At 39.1% G+C, this 15,067-nt stretch overlaps 1 protein-coding gene across 6 annotated transcripts in view; it reads left to right on the top strand.

Annotated features, from left to right (window-relative positions):
• enah (ENAH actin regulator) overlaps positions 1 to 15,067 on the top strand; it is a 109,788-nt gene that overhangs the window by 26,708 nt on the left and 68,013 nt on the right. For 2 of the 6 annotated variants that reach the window (XM_066705207.1, XM_066705233.1), the window contains exon 1: positions 4,253 to 4,424. The exons of 2 other annotated variants lie outside the window; for them this stretch is intronic. In XM_066705207.1, coding sequence (XP_066561304.1) covers positions 4,330 to 4,424 — 95 coding nt within the window. In that variant the 5' untranslated portion in view covers positions 4,253 to 4,329. Of the gene's footprint in view, positions 1 to 4,252; positions 4,425 to 15,067 lie in introns of those variants that run through there. 2 more of the 6 variants (XM_066705215.1, XM_066705253.1) reach the window with 1 other exon arrangement.

The raw sequence follows: 15,067 nt of genomic DNA on the forward strand, positions 1-15,067 counted from the left end.
GGGACGGGTTGCCATTGGGTCCATCTTGCACTTTTATTTAGTAATTTATGTAAATTTGATTTTGTAAATTGAACTCTCATTAACGTTTCCCTAACCTTACATGTAACCAAGAGCGCTTAGTCTATAGTTATCTGGTTCCAGCTTGCCATCCATTTGGTAAGTGGTTGAAAGACTTCCAGCGTCACAGTTCATGAGCACTCCCTCAGGGGTGTAGTGTGGAGCTCCTCCTCCATAAGTGTGGGAGTGTCTGAATTAATGCCTGGCTTTGTGGCATTCTCTTTAATCCGGTCTCAAGACAATCAACCTGTAGTTGATGAAAGTTGTTGAAGTGGTTGGAATTGTATTCATGTTCCGGTACCTTGCAAGTTCTTGACAGGCAAGTAGTGTCCTGTTGTGTTGGAAAGTGTGGAGTGTTTGAGGTCAGTGTAACTTCTACACAGTTCCAGTCGAAACCTCCCTGTCTATTGACATCTCTTCAAGCAGTGCTTTGCAATTCCAGTGCACTGTGGCTATCAGCAGTTTTAGGAAAGCAAAATATTTTCCTTTTAAATGTAGTTCCTCTTACAGCCGGTTATATACTTTGTGTGCCGAATCTTGGTTGATATGCTCTTTGTATGTAGTGGTGCCAATTTAATCACGATCCCACTTTGTGTTTTGAGAACTGGCTGGTCACCTGTCCTATATCCTTTCTCACTTCCTATGTGCTAGTCCTTCCTAGAATTGTGTAACTCTCTGAAATCAACAGTCCTCAAAGACCTTCTCACTTGATCTACACTCGACACGCATGGAGAGATGCTGTCACACATGCCAATGCAGTTATGTTCCCATTCAGTTGCTACAGCAGCCTACCAAGATGCAGAACATGGCTGTCTCTGTCACCACGATCATTCGGTTTTTCAGGGAAAAGTCTGAAATCCTCTAATGAAGTATCATACATTTAGAAATACTGCGGCGATGAAATGGTGCATAATTAAAGCTGCCTAATGTATTATTGATTCCTTGAGGGCTGCTTGTTCATATTGTATTGTAGTTCCTTGAGAACTGGAAGCTTTCTGCTGCTGTTTTTTTTTTTGTAATCTTTTGTTCTTGCCTCCATCCGATGAAGAATATCTGCTATTGGAGGGGAATATAAGATGCTGTCTTGTTTTAATTTTTCTCTCATAGACCACGGCTTGCAGAAGCATCGTTCTCTGCAGCACTGGGTGAACATCACTCGAGCACATCAAAAGGCAGGAGGGCGTGTCCGTTGGACCATATGGGGATGGGTTCAGTGGTAGCCAGGAGGCAGCCTGATCAAAGCACAATACAGAGAGTGTATTGCATTGTACATCACACTCTTTAGAACAAGAGCATGTTTGGCTTGTATTCAGAATATTCCCATCTATGGAGACTTGATTTTTGTCTGCGTGTGTCATGATGAGTTAAGCACCATCATGCCCAGGGTTATTACATCCCAGAGTTCCTTAGGATGCACAAGTCTTTCTTCTTCTAGTGGAGATAAAACAAGTGTCAATTCCCACAGGGGCTGCTGTTAAAACCTCTGAATCTCACATAGGCAGGGAGGTCGTGGCATCTGTAGAGCTTATGTTGTACTTAAGGCACTAAAAGGCATGGACTGGTACTGGTTTATGCAGAGCACATGGAAAATTATGGGTTTGCACTGCCAGATAACAGTAGAGCATTTTGTAAATTGTTTGGACTTTAGTGAAAACGTGTAGCAGTAGTACCAGGTATGAAAATTAATACCCTCTCATGAATGCCACTTCCTGTTCCTCTTCCCAACTTGGCACACTGAATTTGTCAGGATAAGCTACACCTTGTGTGTAATGCTACTGATCACAGCTTTTTCATTTGAAATGTTCTTCAGTATAATATTGAAACATTTTAAGCAATTCAAGGAAGTCAGTAGTGAATTGACAAAGTCAATTTCAGAATGGCTAAAAGGGATGTTCTTCAAATGATTGGAGTTAAAATGCCATTCATTCTTCCTGGGCACATTCAGATGTCTTGAATTAATGTCTGGACATTGGACCAGACCTGTCATTCATTTGACATAAACTGAGCTTTCAATTAATTAATTAACATTCAGAGGTACAGAAGAAAACAAAAATGCCAACAATTAGAAAATCCCAGAAATGTGGGTCACTGCTAGATCACATGTATGTGTCTTCCATTTAGATTTCCTTCCACTGTATAATGGTGCACAGTCATCTCTCCACTGCAGTGAAATCTTTTACTTTTTATTTTAATTTTTTTTGCTACAAAAACTATATATAAACCCCTATATTTATAAATATTTTGATTGGTCTCCTACCATTTACTGAAGATAAATAACAATACTTTAGTTTTGAGTTCTTAATATCAGATATTGAAATAGTTTTTGATTTCCACAGGATGCACCACATTTCAGACAATTTTGCTAGCGCCGTTGTTGAGAGCCTAAGCAATACGCAGGCCATAAGAACAAATAAACATGTGAAATACATATGGTAATACATTTTTAGAATCCCACAACCTACTATTGTAGGACGCTAAGCATTATTTAGAGTCATTCTCTCGATTTTAAAGGGATATATAATCAAAATCAGAGATGGTTATCAAAGGTTTGTTGGTATGGAATAACCTGGGGCGGAAGATGTCACGCTTGGAGCTAACATCTGCTGAGAGGTGTTGGTGGGACTGCCATGTGCTGCTGGGTGTACATTGAACTAGTCTCTTACAGTCAGGTTCCTGTTTATTCCATTGGGAACTGTTTATTCTGGGATGTTTATGTTGTTACTATGGGTGCAATCCCTCATAGTGAAATTGACTGGATACTGACATTTTCGTAAAAGACATTTGCATACAATAAACATGCATTGGAAATGGACTTCAGTCTATATAAAGTTGTCTTGTTGCCTTGTTTAGGGTAATATTCATGTGGATATGAAGCACCACAAGTTTCCACTTATTCCTAGTGCACATCTTGCCTTATAATACAGTATCTCTACTGTAGTGTTCTGTTAGCTGCTTTGAGCCGCACTTTGACAAGGTGGTGGGCGCAGTCACAGCCGTGGTTTACATCTCCTCCCCCACACACAGCATACACTGCCTCCAGTCTACACCCAGTGTGACAATCTATATCGATAAGACATTGCAGACTATGGGAATTGAGTTCTGACTCTGTCAATCTCATTAATAGACCTTTTGAAAGCAATGTCCTTAAAATATTTCATGATTTTAAACTGGGCGATTGTCAAATGTGCTCTCAGTAGAATGATTTAGGAGCCTCAAAGTGTACCCACAACCTTCACAATGCTAGAGGACGCCTGATAATTTATATCAGTTGTGCACAAACATTGATACCTAGCTGCATCTCCCATTTAACATGGCGAATGTTTACTTTCTTATACAATAATCATTTATCTACAATAGTTGCCTTAACACACCTTGTAATCCTTCAGTCAGGCCAGACCGGAAAGGTTTCTTTGTGTTCAAATATTTTGATTTTAAAAACCAGATCTAACTATTTACAGTACTAAACCTTTACTCTCAATTGGTCTTTCTTAGTCAGAATTTTTTATAATCCAGGAAAAGAACACGTAACTCTTGAATATTAACAGATTAGACTTCAGGGCAAATGCTGTCTAGCTGTGTGCATTTTAACATGTATAATACAGTACGTATAAATAAATCTAAAAATATGTATTATAAGTCCATCAGTTAATAAATGAATCAAATGCTACTTAAAGTCAAGAGATGCATTTACACGCTAATCCATCCCTCTCCAGTGCGAAATGCTTCATTTACTATCACCGCAAACAAGTAAAATATCACTGGCCATATTCTGTACTCCACTTGAACCTTTCACCTGAGGAAAGGCCTCTTGGACAGCTAGCGTTCAGTCAGGAGTGCCAGTTCGCACTGTTCCTTCCTTCATAAAACTCCAAAGCTTGTTTTTGTTTTACTCTGGCATGTCTTTTCCAAAAGTTATATTTTTTCTGGCACTATGATGACTTACATTTGAAACGCATGCAGAGAAGCAGCTCCTCCTGTGCGAAAAGGGCTGTGTGCTGGGAGAGGAATCGCAGGGCTGCCTGCCTCGGTGGAAGGATGGTGTGTGAGGGGGAGGGCAGAGAGGAGCCCCAGAATAAAATAAACACATGGTGCTCTTCAGTCAGCAAGTTTATTCTAGGGAGCAGGGGACATTCTTTAGCGGCTGCCCATCCCTACAGAATTAGCCATTAAGGAGTGGTCCCTTTCTGTCGGCTGTGTGAGCAGGACAGGAGCTTTACTCTGGGGCTGCCGGCTTTTGGTACAGACCGGTTTTAGAAGCGAGACCATCTAGCCATGAGGTACTACCATGCAGTAAATACACAGGAGCGGGTAGCTGTAAAAGTGACGGACACACCCACAGTCCTCATGACCGGGATGCCTGTCGACATGTAAGTTCTCATTTTATTCATATGGAGATCCTTCGGGTCGGTTTACAAAGTCATTACCAAGGGGCTGAGGAGTTTTTTGTTTTTTAAATCAGTTGGATTCTATAGTTCCTTTTTTGGATGAAGAAGTGTTAAGTTGTCTTGTGTATTTATTTATCAGACTTCATTCATTGCTTGAAAAATAAACCGTTGTAGATTTAGCTTTAAATTGATTTTTATTTCCATTTCCGACTTTGTAAGGACTGGGAAGTTTATTAAACTTAATCTGAAGTGCGGTAGCCATGATCATATTTGAAACTGGCCTTTAATAACTCCTGACGAGGCAGCTACCACAGAGCAGCATGGCTCTAATCCATTAATAGGCTGATGTTGAATTGGGGCTACTACTGTAGCGGCTGTGGTATGAGTTAGACGTACAACAGCACTCTGTCCCCTTAGAGTTTGTGGTTTTAGAAGGAAAACGAATGAACATAAGGGCTTAGTATAAAAGATTTCTCCTGATTTAATTTATGATTTTAACTGTTTTGTACAGGACTTGTGGAGGAAAAATTGCCATGATGATGTTTTGATTCCCCGCCCCCCCCAAGTGTTTCAGAAATTCCACACTACACACAATGGGAATAACAGTCTGAATAGCACAGAAGTTTGCTGTAGAAATGGTCTAATGCGGTTTGTTATTCAAGTAGCTTTTTCTGTGTTTGCCTTTGTAGCCCACTGGTCTGTGGCCTGCCTAGACTTTGGAAATTAATTGAACTTGATTGACGGAGCTGGAGACCTGGACCTGAGAAATTAGCCATGACCATGTGCACCTGTTAAAGGAAGAATGGAAGCAGGACAGTTTTAGCATTTTGTCAATAGTATATTTATAAATGATGCATACATTTGTTTTGCCCCTGGCACTTTATACATAGATTTGCCTTTTTATGTATTTTGTAAGTGCTAAAAAAAGTGTGCTATCATGTACGGTGAACTCATGGATTCTTTTCTTTTTGGGCTGGACTTGCAGTGTTCAGTGACACACCCACAAAACAAAACAACGTACACTAGTTTGTCTACTTTTGAAGGTGGATGAAGTGGTGGTTTTATCTTGACCTAATACTTGAAATGCCATTGAAATCACTGACAGAATGGGTGCCATTATATGCCAGTTAATATCTTAATGTTAAGAAAATTGAATATAGGCCTATATATTTACATTACACTTACTGTTGTTTGGCATAAGTATGATAAACATATAATGGAAGCCATAGTTCCAGAGGTAAAATGAGCTGGAAACCATATGTCTTCATCATATAAATATCTGTACATGTTTAGCTTTAATAGATAGTTATTCATGATATAACCTAATTATCAGAGCAAAGCTTCACATAGTTAAGACAGACCGATAGAAGTTTATGCAGTAATGAAGTGATTGAGTGTTAATGGTCATTCAGGATATTCCTTGGTTCACTGGGTAATACTGATGCGTAATAACTTGTGTGAGCCTAAAGCTGTCGTCTGACTTTTCGGTCACACCAGAGTAGTTGATTTCTGCCCGACCTTCTGGGATTTTAATCATTCTTGTTGTTTATCAAAGCAATCTCTTAGCATTGATCACGATCTCTTCCCGGTGTTATCTGAATACGAACGTTGAATAGACAGTCCTGCGGTCCTTCTCTTAAAGATCATTACCATCAGTTGGAGCCCTGTACCATGTACGTGCGTGACTTTAGATCTTCTTTTCATAATTTGCATGGTAGTAGATTGAATGGTGGCAAGTAGGAGTTCAGATCAGCAGCATGGCTTCTCTCTGGCTTTTTATTCGGTTTTCTTGGCATCTTTAAAAGCAGAAGGTCATGTTTTTGACATGCTTAGTAGAGGAAATAAATTAAAAATTATGCTAATCGCCAGTGCTGGGAGCCTTGTCAGATACATGAAAGGTTATGGGCTAAAGGGAGCATTGCCTGAGCCACCTCTCCATGAGAACCTGTGTAGGAAGTTGTATTAATTCTGCTCCGTCCTCATAACGATTTCTGCATGCCTGGAGAAAATATTTTCATGCTGATTTAATACATTCCTTTGTAGCAAGTCTTTATTTCTCTTAACTCCCCTCCTCCTGTGCTAACAGAATGTGACCAAATGTTTTAGTTTTCTTTAGCAAAGTTTTTTTTTTTTTCTCCCCACCCCCTACACCCCCTTCTGAGTTATTTGTTTTTAAAGGTTTATTTTTTGCATTTCTCTGCTAACAAATGCAGAATAAAAATAATAACGTGTGCGCACACTTCCTTGAGCACAGGGAAGTTTGGAACTGTTTTTATACAGGCTCAATTGGATAAATGGACGTACCTTCATGGTTTGCATTCATCTTGTAAAAGAGTTTAAGAAGTGGAGATTGTAGGATAGGTGAAATGTTTATGTACAGCCTTTTTTGCAATTTATCAAGTGTGCCTCAAGTTTTGAAAGTTTTTTTTTTTTTTTTAAAGTGTCTTGCTGCAAATTTTTATGTGACATGTTGCAGGACTGTGTGATGTACATAGTTCAAGTCAAGTTTTAGAATGGAAAGCATACTATAATTTAACACCTTATCAGAATATTATACTGAAACCTGTTTAGAGGTTCTAATTTTTTTTTATATTTACTTGATTTGTTCCCTGAGAGAATCAACTAGTATACAGTATACAACGTCATTATGCCTGGGGCCAAACCTTGCAGAACAAGCAGCAACTAAAATAACTTCCTTCACGCATCCATGATAAAAATGCAGAGGAGAACATGTCCTATGTGACATTACAATATGTAGTGTGTAACTAGCAGATATTTTACCTGGCCTGATCATTACAAGGTACGTAAGTTTGCAGTCTGCTCCTACAGTAATCTTGTTACAACCTGGTGGGGATGTGGGGAGCTTCGAATACAAGCAGGTAAGGGCTTAGATGAAGACCAGTATTGTTTGCTGTACTGTAAAAGATAACACTCGCAACAAAGACAAGAATATGCCAGTGAAATCAAGCAGGTCCATTGCAATATACCTAGCAAAATCTCAGCTGATAAAAAAAAAAAAAAAATTGTGGACATCCCAGCCAAGCATTGATTTGATTGTGATGCCCCCCCCCACACACACACTCTGTCAGATTACAAATTCTGACTCCTCTTTAACACACCATTGGGAAATGCAAAGGGTCAGTGTATACCTTAATATACACTCGATGACTGGACAGTTTAGCTGCTAAACCAATCGGCAGCAGGAGCGACAGTCTGAACAGGGTATGATTGGAAAACAGCTCTATGTATGGCTAAGATGTTACTGTTACTCATCTTGATTTTTGGATTGTCGCTGTGCACCATAGAAAGCCAGAGATGCGTAGCCTAATGCAGCATGCCAAACTTTCTAATTATTCCAATACTTCCCACCTGGTTAATCTCACCTGTGGAGAGAGATTAGTCTCATCCCTGATGCGTGTGGTTAGGAAAAGAACTACCTTAATGAGGAAGAAACCTCAACGACGGGTAAATTAGACTGCAGAGAAGTTTAAAAACAATGAAGTGTGGTCTGATTTTGGGTTTTCTCATTGCATATCAAGATCTTTTCAAACGCTGGAGTTTTGGAAAGAATACATCCATGAGCATTCCAGAGAGAAGCCGTCGGCTCTATCTCTGTTGGAAAGTTCCCCCATTATTTAAACCACAGCAATGTGAAAGGAAGAAAAAAAATGCATATTATTTCCTATGCTCACTTCTGTGAAAGTAATCTTCCTAAAGAATGTTCACACTCCATGTGGTGTCTATCCATTACCAGTGTCTGGGCCTATGACAGCTATAATACTTGTAAATGGTATCACTTACACTGTTTGGCATGGTAGCCCCATTTAAAACTTAGCCTCAGTGGCAACCTACAGTTTGATTTAGTGATGTGACACTGCAGACGTTCAGTGGTAGCATTAGCGATTTACAGAGCTAATTTAAGTAGGTCTCCAAATAGTAACTTCTGTGTTTCTGGAAATATTTGACCTCAGGAGTGTGCGGAGACGGTGTATCTGGTGTAGCAGTGGATTGTTGCTACCAGCTCTCTTAATGTCTCGTTTGAAATTTCTGTGGGATTAATGTGCTCCAACACCCCACATGGACTCCAAAAGCAGGCATTCGTGAGGCCTAGGTTTCATATGCCAGGTATTTTATATTTTTTTCAATCGTGGATTAGAGCTCATAATGCTGTGTACTTGGCATTAACTGTAACTCCATTCCATTCTTGTGGTTCTCAATACATTTTTGTACAGTGCAACTGTGAAATTGAGCTACTGCCATTCTCGACAGCATCTTCAGATGCTGATAGACCTGTAACTCTGGAAATGCCTCATGAATTAGCAGAAGAACTTAATGTTTTTTCTGACCTTTGGAGTTAACTGATGCAATTTCAAGAATTGTACGAAAAATGTATTGACAAACGCAATGGCTGAAATGTATTGAAGAGTCCAGGTATGGTTTGAATGATCTATTTTGAATTGTGTTTACATGTGATTGCATTGTATTGCTTGAAAATGTCTTCTGTTAAATGCACAGTCATATTTTCATCCATGTAGGCTACTTGTAAGGCTGATCTGAGGGCAAAAGAATCAGGTGATTTTTGTGTGAAGGGTTTTTGTCTATTTTTAGATGCATTTCTTGTTTGAGTGCAAATGTTGTGGACTTTTGTAAACTATGAGCTTTTGACTTTGAAATGTGTGTTCAGAGCGATAAATGATACTCCCTGGGCCACAGTGAATAGCCACAGCTGGTATTTTAACGGTGAAAGAGCTGGTGACATTGTCTGAAATGTTATTGGGGGGGGGGGGGGTGGCGGGATGGAAAAGAAACCAAACTCAAGTGCAGCAACTTCGATTTGAATTGAATCCCCTTCCTGTGTTTCCATAGAAAGACCTCTCAGGCCTGTATCGATTTCAGTGTTCAAATAGTCACCGAGTACTAATGCACCAATGGCATATGCTGACTCTTGTGAAACCATGATGCTGTAAGCAATCTGTATGTTTTGTTTAATAATTTTTAGCAAAACTGATTGGCTGCAACTCAATTACTTTTGTTTTCAAGTTGTTGCTTATAAATCATACATTACACAATTTAAGATATGGCAATTTATTAGTTTTTGAAAGTAAAATGCATTCAGAATTCACAGTATGTCCTGGTTAATTGGAGTCAAATTTGTGTCTAGATTAAGAGCCCCATTGAAACCTGTGCTTCCTCAAGGAGCAAGAAGAGACTGTTCTGTCTCGCCTTCTGACCAGGGCCTTTTTACAGCCAATGAATTTACTGCTTGTTACTTGCGATTGTCATCCTAACCGAGGTAGCAGTCCACATTTTCCCTTCGACTCTGGGCCTTTCTCAAAGGCTTCAGTGCCCTTTTATATTACTATGACCTGCATTTAGCATTCAGGGTGCATATGCTTCAGTACTCTTGTAAATGCATTTACTTTATTTGCTTTCCACACTGCTCTCTTGTAAGCAACAGTGTATCCACAACACCTATGTATTTTTCCCTGTTGGGGCTCTCCTTTTGGGCGCCACTCATAATGCACTTGTAACCCACGTTTGTACTCCTAAAACCCAACAATTTGCATTTCCTGGTGTTAATTTGCATTTGCTGTAAACTCTATCTTATACATGCATATCAATGTAATTCTCGTGAGAAAAGATTTTTGACAACCCTGTCTTCCTATAAGGAAGTTTTGTGTGTCTTGGGGGGTAGTATAGAACTCTGGAGGACCCCACTGGTCAGGTTTCCCTGAAAGGCTTAATGGTTGGTGCTTTCCTAGGAGTAACTGTGTTTTATCTGTATTTGTGTCCATCTGCTAGGAGCACTGACTTGGCAGTTAATGATTCCCCCCACCATGGAAGAAATTCTCTTCCACCCTTTTAAAAGATGATCTCCCCTATTGAGACATATTCTGGTCTAAATGATCATCTTCAAATTGTCACTTTTTTTCTTATTTCATGATTTTGCATACAATATACAGCTCTGGAAAAAATTTAGACCACCTCCAAGTTCAGAAATCATTGTTAAGTGGTCTCTTAATTGTTTCCATAGCTATATATTTAAATCTTGCCCTTGGATTTTCTATGGTCACTATGATCTGCCATTTCATATAATGGTTCTGTGCTTCTAAGTTACCCAAGCTTGCAGAGAAAGTAATTTCTTAGTGAGCTTTAAGTAGTGGGTGTAAATACTATGTTGTTCTTAAACATCTGTATCAAGTGCCTCTGGTGCTTTACATAGTATTTCAAATTAGTTTAGCTCTGAACAAATGCTATCTGTAATTTCCAGTCTTTCATACCTGGGATGCCATGTGTTTGAGGCTAAAATGTAACATTACTTTAGATTATCAATGTTTAGAAAGTAATCTGTTTCAGAATGCAGGATAACTAGTTCTGCTTTAAGCTGGGCTTTCTGTATAGATATGAAATAGTGTACTTGAATGTGTTTTTCTACCCTTTCCACATTTACCTGAAGAATAATCTACAAATTAGTTGAACCTGAAATCGGGGCTTTGGAGCTTGGAGCAGTGGAACAGCAGGGTTTTGCCCAGAGCTGGTGCAAGGTAAAATGTGCCTTCTCTGTGCTCCAACTTAAAAAAAAAAAAAATTATATATATTTTCATGCTAAAAGCCTGAAGCACATTTTCTGGCTTTCTAGAATTTGACCTGTCTGCATTTGTATACATTTTTAAATATATATATATATATATATATAAGTTAATTTAATTTGAACCAGAATACAGAGCAGTTTAAAATTGTTGCTGGTCCAGATCCCTGCCTGAAACCCTTCCTTAAAACTTGAACATGCAAAACTGAAAGTTCAGATGTATGTGCAGCTGGTAAAGGCCTGAACTAAATGCTATGAAATCCTCAAAATGTCTGGCATCAGTCATACTTGATTAATGCATTTGAGCAGTGCTGAGAGTCATTGTCAGTTATGTGACAACCCAGCCAAAAACATTTCTTGCAGCTGTGCCAAATTTTCAGAAGATCATATATCATGATTGCAGATCATAGAATCCTATCAGGCTTTATTTACATCATCACAATTCTACTTTAACTCATCATTCACTTAGTGTTTATGTTTGATTGACATTTACTGTTCCTGCTGGAAATGGGCATGTAGCCTGCTTAATTTACTAACAACTGTTATCCAACTAGCCTGACCTGTGATGTCTTGGTCCTTGGGTTTTATCATTGCCACTGGTTTGGCAATTATATCAGGGTGTCACAGAGATCTCTATTACCAGCTGTAAGAACTGCTACCCCCCATCCCCACAGTGTAGTATGTTTAACGGGTACAATATTAATGTATTTTAGACATTTATTTTAACAAACAAATATCCGCATATTTGAGAATGTTAGACAAATGCCATTTGGGTTTGAAAAAGTCATAATCACGTTCGGCCTTGAATCAAAAGGATGGTCATTCTGATTGAATTAAAATGGTGAATAAACCACCTGTCAATCAAAGCCTGCCAAAGCTGGGCTGTGGGCATTTCCAGTCTCTGCTTTTTTTCACTTTCGGAAATAAAATTGAAACATCTTTCAAAGAAGCAAACTAACATAGTGTCTTATGAAGTGCAGATTTGATTTCCTGAAGTAGGAGTTTCTTAATTCAATCTGCAATGCCTTCTTGATCGCTGCCTTATCAGCACGGCAGATAGGAGCAGGTCCTGGTGATAAATGTTTCCACACTTTTAATGAAGGTGTAACCATGTGAACAGAATATAGAATCCAGCTCTTGCTTGATATTCTGGAGCTACTTTGAATATCTTTTCAGTTTATGCATCCCAAAATGGCATTCCTATAGTCCTGAGCCAGTACAGACCATTGATGTCATCAGCTTCTTCTCACACCATGTACGTTACATCAACAAGAATGCTTTTCGAATGACTGCATACAGTTGGCTTGGAGTCTCGTTCCTTAAGAATCAGGAATCGCTCACTGTTTTACAGCTTCCAAGTATCATTTGCTGTATTAGCTCATCCAGGGAAACCTGTGTGAATGAGAGTGAGGGATTGTGCGTCTGTCGTGGGCAGTAGTATGCCTGGTGACAATTTCATGTGTAACAGTTTAATTGGTAATTGCTGTGCTCTTGAAGTAAAGTACAGTCAGGCCAACAGTTGACTTGACAGTCATTGAAAACTGTGAAGTGAAGAACTCTCTTGTGGAAATGCAGCATTTTACTGTACTTCAGCCATGAACATAGGAATTTAATGAGGTTTGTCATAAAACTGAGGCAGTGTCATATCAATGTTTATGGCTTTAGCTGGGCTTGATGCTTATGTTGGCCTTATTTAAATCTTAAATCATCAAAGCCCATTTTAACAATTATTCTTTTTACTTCCCTTACAATTACTTTAGATTCTGAAGTCCATAGAGACTGCATTTGAGATTCAGTGTAGAATCAAACATTGCAGTTTTGTTGGGAGGAAAACCGGCTGTGTGTTTAACTTTTGTTTATAAACTAAAACCAAGTTGGAACAATAGTAGAACTACGAAGCCCCGAACAGTGTTTCTTTCCACCTCATGTTTTGATGCCACTGTCATCAAATTTAAATGTTAAGACACAGTGATCGTGACTATTCCTGGTTTGTGAAGCCTGTGTTTGTTCTTACTGGCAGCTGTATATTTTTTTTTCCTCCCCCTTTCTGAGACCCAGAGGCACTCTCATCCCAACTGCACATATTCAGTACAGCAGCAGTGGGCCTGCATTGCTTCTTTATCTACTGCGGCTGCAGCTGACCTGTTCAACTCTGCGCCTGGTCTTGTTATTTGTTATGGCTCAGAAAGTGCTTTTGATGCCCAGCAGTTTGGAAATTTCCTCCCTCCGTTGCCAGGGTCTCCACACGTCTTTTGGCAGCAGCAGTAGTCCCATTGAGGTAGCCGGTAACCCTGTGAATTGGACTACCACAGATGGGCACAAGCATATGCGAAGGTCAGAGTCCTCAAGGGTGTGTGGAAAAGTGGTAGTACAGATTATCGCCAAGGATTTTGAAGTGCCCCCTGTCCTGGGCTGTCATTGGCGGCCTTTATTTGCTAAATATGCTAACTACGGGACTGCTGATAACATGGCCTGAGTACTGGAATGAGTTCTGTTGGGGGGGGGGGGTTTATGCCGATTCAGAAACAGTCCTGGCAAGTATGGCCTCTATGTTTGACCCTTTGACTGCATTTTTCCAGTTTGACTGGCAATGTACATGTTGGTGCTGATCTTTTGGAAAATTTTAGTTTACAGGCAGTAGCAGGCTGGTACATTTCTATATAGACCTATGTCTTGCCATGTTCAGGGAATTATATATGTATATGAACATTTATATGAGCAGAAGCTTATTGCCCTTTTTTCATTTTGTAAAATTTCTTGTCATACAATTGCTTGTCAGCTACATTTACACATTAAAAATATTAACATTGTTTTCCTTTTTATTTTAAACAAAACTTATTGGGGGAGAGAGAAAAACATGAAAATCAGAAGATATGAGATCAATTGGGTGGGAAAAAAATAGAGCCAGTGAGGAGTGTTGCGCTGTTTGAGCTTTAGTAACAACACTGTGCTGCGATTTCATCTTCCTAAACGTGATCTTCCCTAACAACGGCAAGAACTCGCTGCCTGTTGCCAGGTTACATTCTAGAGCAGGATTGGAAGAATCCTGCTTCTCCACCAGGAGCATGGAAAAGCGCTGTTGAGTTTTAACAGTCTTTAAATAATGAATTCCAAATGCATTTTAAGAAGGGGAAGGAAAATAAGTAAGAGACCATGAGAGAGAGAAGATGGCTTCACAGCAGTGGTGAGGAATGACAGATGCTGTATAGCAATGCAGTTACATTCTTCAGCACACTGCAAAGCATCAGGCTTCACTCTAAATGTGAGATGTGTCTTGTCTTCAAAAATGGAAAATTACCGGTATGTAACCATCTTGTGATCATATAACCAAGCTGTTTTTATTTATTTAAACTAGCTATGTGTAAGCATTTACTTCACAGAAGCTGTAATCAAATCTGAAGCAACTGTTGCATCTTATGTATGATTACTACATGTTTGGCCCATTGTACTGTATGCTGCATGATTCAGTAAAAAGACAAACTGATTACATTAAACCTGATATAAATGGATTATATAAGAGAAACGGAATAGTTTAACAATATTGCTAGTATGTATTGTTTTGTGCTGAACCATGGAGCCGGTCTTTGAGCACGTTTTGCCGATCCATTCATCAAGAACAGAAATGTCAATACTGACCCTGTTACCACATTTCTCTTGGTGTTGCAATGACTGAATACCTCAGTCTGTGTTTTATCTCTGCATGAGTTCTGTTTGAAAAGGAAATTGTGTACTATTTAGATATTTTGCCAAACAGCTACTGTCTTTATCTCTCTTCCACCCGTACATTAAATAAATGCTGCTTATATTTCTCCATCACATTTTTAAATAAGGCGGCCTTCAGTTTTTCCTTTTGAGCTGATATGTTGTTTTAGGCATACATGCATTTAATCGTTATAAATCATATTGACCTGAACTGCTCAGTTTTCCAATTAGTTTGAGAAAATGTATTTTTCTTTAAACACTTCATAGCATGCAGAACTGATCAAAATATTCCCATATTCCAATATACCTGCAGGCAATTGTTTACAATTAAAAC

This window comes from Amia ocellicauda, chromosome 1, assembly GCF_036373705.1.
Source record: "Amia ocellicauda isolate fAmiCal2 chromosome 1, fAmiCal2.hap1, whole genome shotgun sequence".
Taxonomy (NCBI): Eukaryota; Metazoa; Chordata; class Actinopteri; order Amiiformes; family Amiidae; genus Amia; species Amia ocellicauda.